The sequence below is a fragment of the Anneissia japonica genome, unplaced genomic scaffold, assembly GCF_011630105.1.
Source record: "Anneissia japonica isolate Jap-2015-1 unplaced genomic scaffold, ASM1163010v1 scaffold199_len4679917_cov187, whole genome shotgun sequence".
Lineage (NCBI taxonomy): Eukaryota > Metazoa > Echinodermata > Crinoidea > Comatulida > Comatulidae > Anneissia > Anneissia japonica.
In genome coordinates, this window is record NW_022686322.1 from 3,732,519 (window position 1) to 3,743,140 (window position 10,622).

The 10,622-nt window shown below is 37.8% G+C and overlaps 1 protein-coding gene across 1 annotated transcript; it reads left to right on the plus strand.

The window, feature by feature from the left end:
• Nucleotides 1-1,044: 1,044 nt before the first annotated feature.
• Nucleotides 1,045-9,672, plus strand: LOC117116381. Its single transcript, XM_033260412.1, has 5 exons — nt 1,045-1,214; nt 2,194-2,683; nt 2,932-3,164; nt 4,664-4,845; nt 5,308-9,672. The coding sequence occupies exons 2-5, from the start codon at nt 2,222-2,224 to the stop codon at nt 8,208-8,210; spliced, it is 3,780 nt and encodes a 1,259-aa protein (XP_033116303.1). The 5' UTR covers nt 1,045-1,214; nt 2,194-2,221; the 3' UTR covers nt 8,211-9,672.
• Nucleotides 9,673-10,622: the final 950 nt, after the last annotated feature.

Here is a 10,622-nt window from a genome sequence, read left to right on the forward strand (position 1 = left end):
GACCCTTTTTTTTTGGAAAAAGGGGGGGGGGGGGGGGGGGTTCCGCCGGCCATGATGATAACTTAAAAATAGGAATAAGTCTTCAGCAGCAACATCTGTTTTATATTAAAATATGCCTCATGTGCGTCTACATGTTTAATGGTTAAAAAGACATTTCGGTACAGACCGTACCGCAGTGTTCTCTCGAAGCCGGATTGGCCGGCATTTGTCAGGCCTACCGTAAAAACTAAAAAGAAGCCTGTCTTCTGTTTTAGGATTCTTGTGACGCAGCCCATCAGTCCGGCAGATGTCACAACCCATAATGGGCTTTTTTCAAGATGGGTTTCTTTACCAGATTACTTCAGAAAAAAGAGGGGTCTATTTGGAATTGCTGCTATAATATAAGACTACTGAAGACATTTTTGTAAACTATGGAATTTTGAATTCTTTTGTCTGTATTATTTTTAAACTCACACTTTTTTTTAATGAGGCCTATAATGATGATCAAAGCAATATGTTGGACAACTAAATATACATAAATAAATTATATTATACACATTTTTTGATATACCATAACAACAAATAATAAGACTGTATAATTTAATAAATAATAGGCTTACTTATTAACCATTTTCAATCTTCTAATGACAGGCGGAGTTCTGGTGGCGTAACGATGGGACTCGGAGTTCTATTGGCGTAACGATGGGACTGGGGCCCTGTGGCTTTTTGAGACTGGGGTCCCTGAAATAATTCCATTCAATAATAATTCTGTAATAATTTTAATAATAATGACAGTAATAATAACGATAATCATGATATTAACAATAATGACAATAATAATAATAAAATTAATAATAATGCTAATAATTATTATAATCATGACTCAGATGAACATCTACACGGCACCATGAATAGACTTTGAACTCGAATTGCATAATAACAAATCTACTTCACAGACAGTAGAATCCCGATCGTTTTCCCCTCATGAATTAAGTTTATCTTGTTTATTTTATCATTTCCAAATCCGCTGTTGCTTGATAAGTGTCATTTTCGTGCATATATAGGTGTAGGAACGGTTAGGCCTATTCATTTCCATAGCTGTTATTCATACCGTTTCTGTATTATGCAATATGCCTAACTCGTATATCTGACAGTGATATTTAGAGCTTATTGTACGCACACGACAACCACAAACCCATCGGCAGTGCGAGAACCCACAGGAAAACACACTTTCGGTGAGTCGTTTTATTTTCATTGCAGAATATCCATGATTAGGCCTATATTTCAATTTGATGGTTATCAAACAAAGAATGACGGTCATTTACAATGTAAAATATAATCTGATCCATGAACATAACGAAGGATTATCATGAAAAAGAATAAAGAAAAAGTGGAATAGGAAACAGAGACTATCGATAGGAGTGTGTTGGTAAGGGGTCACGTCACGCACCCAGTGGGCGTAACGTGTGACTTTCCGATACTTTCCCTTTCCGGTCGCCATTTACATTGTGGGGTTTAGATGTGTTTTTAAATCATGTTTGTCATTGTAACTATTTTTAACGACGAAAAAATGTCATATTAGTGGCGGATCTAGTAAGAATTTGAAATAGAGGGGCTTAGGAACTTTCACATATGATGGGTTTGTACCACCTCAGTCCCACCATGGTAGAGACTGAGGAAAGAAAATGTATTATATGGTACATGTAGATGGCCGGAAATGGCACTCACAGACTTAAAATTTGAATATAAGTTTGTTTATTTTTTATCTCTATTTCTTTTTTACAACATAATTATATGTAAATATAACAAATTTATGGGCCCCCTTAATCCGTCACTGGATATAATACAATATGTCCTACAATCGATGTCAGAGACACATTATTCTGTTATGTATTAACAAAGCTATTTTGCCGATCAACAAAGCTCTTTTGCTGATCGAGGACCGAATGGGGATCGACTCGGGGCCCCTTAGAATCGGGGAACCTGGGGACTGCTGAGAGCATGCGTTACGCCACTGGTTACGCCCTAAAAAAGATTCAGTCCTCCACCCACCCCTCCACTCGATTCTTGGAATGTGATAACATACAAATATTATGCTTGTAGTTAAAAATCGCCATTGATAGGATAAAAAATATCTCAACAAGCCTTATAATATAAATTAATATAGATGAATAATGACGTGACACCAGGTTATTCATTAATTTTCACCACCAGTGTAAAGAAGTATAGAGAGGTAGAAATCATGGGCTGCGCTACGTCTACTTCCCGTTGTTTGCATTGCCATGGATCTTCTGCCGAACGGAGGTCATCAGATCCAAGTGAATTTACCTCACTTGAAACCTCTAAAATTTCACACATTCAGTCTTTTCGACAAAAATATGGTGTCAATGCAAACAAATATGCTATTGACGAAGAGGGACATGATAATCTTGGCCTTGGTGATCTTGACGAGGATGACATTTTCAAAAAATGTGGTAAAAAAACTCCCATAAACGATGAGAGGGAAAATGAGGTAATGTCATCAGGTGATAGTGAACAAGTTAATACAGACGATTACCATCCAAGAAATTATCCAGTGCTCAGGAAGCGCCCGCGAGAAATTGCACCTACCAAACTTACGATAGAAGATCTATTCTGGAAGGGTAAACGCAATATTATTCCAGATTTATCTGCTCTACGGCGCTTTGATGAACATGCACTAAAGGTAGGCACTTAAGTTAAGGAATTGATAACTTCTATCTATCACATTTTGGCTACCAAATACTCTTATTCAGGACCTTCTGTATGTGTAGTGTGATGACCATAAAGAGTAGATTAAGCCTATACTATTTCTAAGGCAAATCATCTAAAAAAAAAAACTAAAAAAACAAACAAAAAAACAACAACAAAAAACAAACGAAATAGGCATACTGTACTTATTTATTCAAAAGTATACATTCCTATTTTATTAAGGCACCAGCGGACCTTAAAAATGATGTTACTGCTCTCGTTATGTATCTGACGCGATTTGCAGAAACAGAACTCCAGAAGGCCCGAGTACTGTTTCGATGGGAGGCAAACTACCTATCATATGATGTCAACTACCTCGACACGAAGATTAGAGGGGATAACAGTGCTGAAGCTGCGCTGGCACGTGGCGTATGCGTATGTGAAGGTTACGCAAAACTATACAAAGTTTTATGCGAGTGAGTGAATTCCGTATCATGCAGTCATTTCACCTTCTATATCCTCCATCTGCATAGCCCAAGAACATAAGTCTATCCATCGTTGCTAGACGTTTTTTCATGGTCATTTCCAGCGTCGTCTGTCTAATTTGTCATCAAATAATCACGTCATGTCATTTGATTGATCGATATTGAACGGTAGATATTCAGCTACCAAGTTAGTAATATGGTAAGTCATTGACCTCATCCCTAACAACCCCTACTTGAGCTTTCGATGTGCACAGTAAGACGATGAATGCGTGAAAGAGTCCCATTGACTGAACGGCTACCCAGAGTGGAAAATGAGAACCAGTGACCAACAAAACCTTTAATAAATTTGCCCACCGTAGGTCTAAAAGCACATAGGGATAAGGGTAGCTACGACGTGGTGTATACAACATTCGAGTTTCCTTCATGACTTTCTCACCCGAAGGAAACCAGAGAACGTGGTTGCATTGACTCATCAGGTATTGAGTCGAGGCAATGACATGCTTCTAGTTTGGCGAACCAGAACCATAAGTTTCCAAACCTGGTCTAAAAAACACAATTAACGTTTTTTAACTACTACATGAACCAGAGCAATGCAAGCATTTAAAATTAGAATGTTGATGGATATGAAAACAGTATCGTACATCAAAACATATGCTTCTACAACTTTGAATACGACAGTTCAACATAAGTTTTAAACATGGAAGAGACATCATCAGAGCCAGTGCGTAACGGCTATGAGCTCTCACTGGCTAACGCCAGGGGCCTCGGAGCCCACCAAATTCAAATTATGTTTTTTTTTTACAAAAAAATAACCAAGGCCCATCCAAAGGCAAATTCTGCCGAGTGAAATTAAACTATGAGCAAAAGTATTGACACATGAGTATGATACATGTGTTTCTGTCCATAAATATTTATTGATTTTAATTTGCTCGTTTTGTTTGATATTTATTGTAATAATATTTAAGTATGCTTTTTTTTTTGGTCAAATCACGATACATAAACTTAGATGTCGAATGTGTAAAAAAGGCATTAAAATACGTCACACAATGCTAAAAACGCCAGACCCCCAGCGGGTACCCTTCGCGTCCCCCGTCCCCCAGAGTCCTGGGGCCCCGAAGAGCCCCAGCCCAGGGGCATCCGGCCCCTTTGTTATGCCACTGATCAGAGGAAACAGTCCCTTCATCTTAACGTTGACTAAATTTATTCAATAACTATTTATTATGAAAATTCAAGTTATTGCAAACAAGCCTATACTGCAGTACAGTCGAAAGATCAAGTAAGGGTGAGTTGTCATGTCAACGTCGTTATATTTACTTATTTTTATTCAGCCTTGAAATGAGGGTGCTGATGGGGGTGGGGAAAGTTAAGTGGAGGCCCGCGCATCCCTAGATACGCCACTGTTTTTATTGTCATAATGTTTCTCATGATAATCATTATAACATATTTGTGACGTTTTCAACGGATACCAATATATAAATTCTGTTTTCTAGAAAGGCTGGTTTGAAATGTGAATACATTGGTGGTGGGTCACGTTCGGCACCAGGGTCGGACTACGAACAATGTCGAGAAGACGGCGAACCTATTGAACTTCCAGATTCACACGCTTGGAATATCGTCTGGATCGACGACAGACCATACCAGTGTGATTGCACTTGGGCATCTGGAGGTACAGGTAGGATACCACCATTGGCAAATTAAACATTATATAGATAAAATGTGTAACATTCAATTCAATATACTATACAATTAGGCTACTATTATTATATAAGGATATTTGATATTTGTGACAACGATGATGTTAGAATTACAACAGGCAAGTGATGGAAAGTTGACGATGATGTCGTTAGGTTGTGTTTCTAGTTAACAAACGAGAGGATGAGATATCGTCTCTTTTAAACATGTTCATGAAACTTGTAGCGACACTGTGTTTAATGTCACTGGTTTTCGTTTGTAGGTTTGGATCTAGCCTATACGTTCTTATAAATCGGTAATAGTATGTCTTATATTAGGAATATTTTCGCAAATTGATTAGATCCAAAACAAAAGATGTATCGTGAAAGACTAGGCTTGTACGCATTTTATTTAAATATTTATTTCAAAATGAAAAGGAAATTCATGAAAATTATATTTACAGACAAAGATTCTTCCGGGAAACACAAGTTCGAACACAAATGGGTGGAGTCAATGTTTATAGCAAATCCAATATCATTTACGTCAAGGCACTTACCACGTGATAGCAACAACCAGGCCTACGTGTTGGAAGAGCAGATGATTGAGTGTCCATTCAATAATTTTGATACTTGGAATGCCACGGTGTGCTGGGGTTCTCTTGGATTGGCAACGGGCATACAGTTATTAAGTCATTCAACTGGCGTAATTGAATCTAATGATAATTTAGTTGAGATAACAATACGTAACAGACATGCAATGAAATATACAGGTTCACTGAAGGAGGCGGTCAGTGAAGAGAAGTACAAAGACCGTGTGATATATTTTACCAAGGATGATGTGACAACATTTTATGTACGTTTGCCATTCAAGGGTAATTTTAATCTGAATATTTCTGGGAACCTTATCAATGCTTCTCCAGAGGTGACCGAGACCACTGACAATGAACTCTTTTCGTACAAGATATGTGGTGGCCCGAGAAGTCAAAAGCCATTTGCTGACAGTGAGATCGCTGGACTGTGTTACGGCCCTTCCGTTGAATTTCTTGAGGCTGGATTCTTACCTATGTTGCATATTGATGGTCCTTTTGTTAAGTGCGTGGATGGAAAAGTGTCTATAGAGGTGGCACTTGTGGAAAATGGACAGCTGATTGCGAATCTAACCCGAATCGGTAAGGAAGACCAATTACTAGACAGATATGTCTACGGTGAATGGCTGATGGATAAAATAGTGTACCACATCCAATGCCCGGCACCAGGCGAGTACAGATTTGCAGTTTCATTTCAGTCTGATACTGCAGTAGATGATAACCAATATTTGCTGGGGTTACAGTATCTAGTCACATGTGAAGGAAAGTTTGCACGTAAGGAGCCTTATCCACCTGCCGGCTCGGGTCAATATGGACCAAACAAGCACTTCTTAAAAGAAAAGTTTGAACTACTTGGTATACCAACTTCTACCATTGAAACAGTTGATGGTCGCGGTACACTCAGTATTCGATTTCCATCTAAACACGATATTACGCTAACTCATTCAATAAAATCCACTGATGATGACGAACACAATTTGTCAGAAAAAATGGTATGCGCCGAAATAAAAACGGATTGCAGAACGAAATCGACAGAGGTTAACTACAAGATTGTAGTACCAATGAAAGGCAACCTTCTCTTACAACTCTTCGCCGGGAAATCTGGAACACAAAGCATTCCATGTATAGGCCAATGGCTTATTCAGTGTGATAGACAATACTTAGGCGACCTTTACCCATCACATAAGGGTATTTACGGCCTTACAGCGCACGGCAAAAGTTCAGAACTTGAAATAGTCTCACCAGATGTCTCAACGATTACTAGTATTGACGGTACATGTTGTTTAACAATATTGTGCCACAGATATTCCACAACTTCGTTTTCCTATACTTTGGAGAACAACATTACATCTGCTTCAATGATACGTTATGTCAATGGTGAAGTCCAGTTGAGAGGGACTACTGAAGGTCTTATCATATTCACATTTAGACTTCCGAAAAAAGGTTTCTACAAGTTTAGTATCTTTTTGGGCAGTCCTGGAGAGACCACCCTTCCTCTAGCTGGGTGCTGGCTGATAGATTGCCATAAGAAATTTGAAGGTGAATATTATCCTGAAGTGCCATATATTTGTGGACCCACTAATGTCTTCTTCGAAGAGAACTTCAAACTATTGAAACCAAGAAGAGGTAATGTAATCGCAAACGATGGCACTTGTTCACTAAGTGTTCAAGTAACTAAATTTAAAGAAAGGAATGTATTTCACAAACTTGAAGGTGATTTTTCTTCTCATAATCCATTTTCCTGTGTCTATGCAGACATAGATAATGCAAACGATAATGATAATGGAGACAAGGTTCTGATGTATCACTTTCGTTTACCATCCCAAGGATACTATAAATTCACTCTGTATTCGGGACTATTCGGTCAAAATTCTGGCAAATTACTAGGCTGTTGGCTAATTGAAAGTATGGAAGCCTGGACTAGAGAATGCTTTCCTATTTTCCAGCAAATTTCTGGTCCACATGGAAAGTTTTATGAACATGGTTTAGAAGTTGTTTCACCTCAGCGTTCCACTCTGACAACAAGCTCTGGTATGTGCACTTTGAATTTATCTACAAGAGACTGTCGAAAACTTAACATGAGCTGCACCTTAGAGTCAGACGACAAAACACGGACACAACTACGAGGTTGTGTTAGTCCACAATTGTCATATATTGGCAATGGAAATGGAGAGTATACCATAAAATTTCGATTGATGCAAGTAGGTGTTTTCAAATTTACATTATTCGCAGGTGAAGATTGTATGTCGGTAGGTTGCTGGTTGGTGGAATGCGATGAGCCGTGTGTTGAACGTCCTTTTCCTAATATAAACGGGATCGTTGGTCCAAACAAAGAATTCTTTGATTCAGGTCTTGAGATAGTTTCTCCTACAATACCGCATATTATAGCTGCTGACGGTACTTGCCAACTAGTGATACGATCAAAGGCATTTGCTGAAATTCTCTGTGATCTAAAGTTGAACGGTGAAGGCGATTCTTTAACTGAAAGTATCACATACAATGCTTCAACAGCAGGACAGATAAAAACTACAACGATTACTTTCAAGCTTTTCAGTACTGGAGAGTACAGTTGTCTGCTCTTTGTGTCTCAAAATGCTAATTTCACAAAGATTCCTTTTGTTGGCGCATGGATAGTGGAGTGCAAAAAGCCTGCACGTGGAACATTGAAGAGCACAGCGAGACGACTAAGTAGAAAGGCACGTGGAAGCATACGTCAAGCAGGTACTTTTCGACAAAGAAGAGGGAGGCGGGTGGTACTGGGCCAGACTGCAGCACCGTAAACACTAGTATTTTTTTTCCCAAGATACACAAATAATGAATGTTTATGAGTGCAGTGGAAAGATTATTTTCGTGGGTTGAAAGATTGACTGTTGTTCCATTCAACTCGGCTCGAATGGAACAACAGTCAATCTTTCTACCCATGAAAATATTTGTTTCCATTGGGGGAATAAAAAACTTTCATATTTGTTTGATAACACCTCTAAAATAGATTCTTGTCATTTAATATTTTATGAAAAAAAATCTACCTTTTCCTAAATGAAACAGTCCAGTGTCTTTTTAACCAATGTAAGGATTGTATTATTTTGAGGTGTGCAATATTGAGCGAAACGGATAGAACAAAAAAATGCACGGATGGAAATACCATACTAGCGCGAATAAGCGCCCCGTTTGAATAAGCGCCTCGAAATTCAACTTAATTTTTATGCTTCAACTATTCGCATCTATCTAATAGCATTGTCGGTCGGTCAGTCCATCTACTGTATCCATCTGTCGGTCAAACATGAGTCTCCATTAAGTTTAACATTGTTTTCAGTTTTGATGCATTTTTAGAATGCAATTTTTGTTTTATTGATACCCTTTTGGGATTTAGAATTACAGTATTTGATATAAAAGTATTGTATGGCAACTAAAATAAACTGACTTCATGATTCCCGTATTTAAGCAAGAAACTCTGCAATGCTCCTGCTAATCTGAATTGACAGATGGCCAACACGCTTACCACCACCACTTTACATCTGATGTTGTGTAAATACCCCCAACATTTATGAGCCATGCTATCTCGACGATTGCATTTTTCTTCAATTTTCATCTATTTCCTTAAGCGCCCCCCCCCCATTTCCACTCTCTTTCTATAAGCGCCACTCAAAAGAGCCAAAAATATTTTAAGCGCCCGAGCGCTTATTCGTGCGAGTACGGTAACTAAAAATGCACAGTGAAATAAATGTCCATGATGAGTAACGAAATGGTGTAAATAACCAATGTCACGTGATACAAAATCCACCAATCAAATGACAAGGATGTAATTAGGCGCGTTATAGAATACGGTATCCTACTGTGAGCACTACAAAGTCTACAGTACAGATTTTACTTGCGTTATCTAATGTAGGCCTACTGTAAAAGCAATTTAGATATATAATAGAGATTACAGTACAGTACTAATACTATTATAGTTTAGATTGTATCTAATTGTTTATTTTCATCTGTAATGTTCCATATACACAACATTTCTAATGCTTTGTTTTAGAAATTTAAGTAGGCCTATATTCGTACCCTTATAATTGATTTTATATAACATAACATTGCATTTAAGGGGAAAATCAAAAATAGGCCTAAACTATCAGTTAAAATTTAATTTAAATTTCTGTAGGCTTTGCTACATCGGTTTCAAACAAGCCTTACATCTGGGTGTCTATAAAAACGAAGACCGAAGACCCAAAAACAAAGACCCCTATTTTTTCTCTTTCATTTTGATGATAATATGACAGACTGTCACAAAATCAAAATTACGAAATTTTTTGGGCGTCTGTTTGTGAAATTTTCAAGAGTCTTCGTTTTATAGACACCCTGGGTGTCTACAAAACGAAGACCGAAGACCCGAAAACGAAGACCTCCAATTATTTCTCAATTATCTTACTGAAAGTATTTTTGTGACAGCCTGGCGTATTATCATCAAAATGAAAGAGAAAAAATAGGGGTCTTTGTTTTTGGGTCTTCGGTCTTCGTTTTATAGACACCCCCTTACATCTCTGTTTATTTTAATTAGTCATAGTGGGCATCTTAAGAGGCGGATCAAGAAATTATTTTCCAGGGTGGCAATTGAAGGACTTGAGCTCAGAAGGGGTTTTCTCTATCTTATACAGCATACAATACTTTTAAGTCGCTCAACCCTGATTGAACTGAACTTAAAAAATCGAGGTCGAGCTTTTTTGAATTATTTTTGTACTAAAGGAGCCCCAAAAACTTGTGTGATGTTTCAAAAGGAAATTATTTAAGCTTTATAAATAATAAATTGCATATCGTAACAAGGGATTTTAGTACTGTTGTTACCATTATTCATAACAAAATGTATGAGGTGAGGAATAATTGGCATTTATAAGGCTTTTGGAAGGCCTAGTTTAACTGTTAAAAAACAACAACATTGGCAACCAACAATGACATTATAGCATTGTGCTTGGGCAATATAATTTTATTGGCCTCTCAGACCCTATATGGTCTGTGGCCTAATGCAGTAATGCAGATAAGATAGAAATGTTAGGAAACCAGGTGCCTACTACTGAAAACTAAACGAGAGAAATATTATATTAGTAGTTTTTATGTATTACTGACTGTACTTCTTTAATCGAGTCATAAGATTTCATATGCTGTTGAAAGACACTACGCATAAGCTATTGCGACGGTCCCAAATTTGGGCC

What these genes read in the sequence shown, in the direction of transcription:
- LOC117116381 (XM_033260412.1), top strand. Translation starts at nt 2,222, where the DNA reads ATGGGCTGCGCTACGTCTACTTCCCGTTGTTTGCATTGCCATGGATCT. An exon ending in TTGATGAACATGCACTAAAG is followed by an intron (nt 2,684 to 2,931) that starts GTAGGCACTTAA and finishes TATTTTATTAAG; the next exon opens with GCACCAGCGGACCTTAAAAA. An exon ending in CTATACAAAGTTTTATGCGA is followed by an intron (nt 3,165 to 4,663) that starts GTGAGTGAATTC and finishes TCTGTTTTCTAG; the next exon opens with AAAGGCTGGTTTGAAATGTG.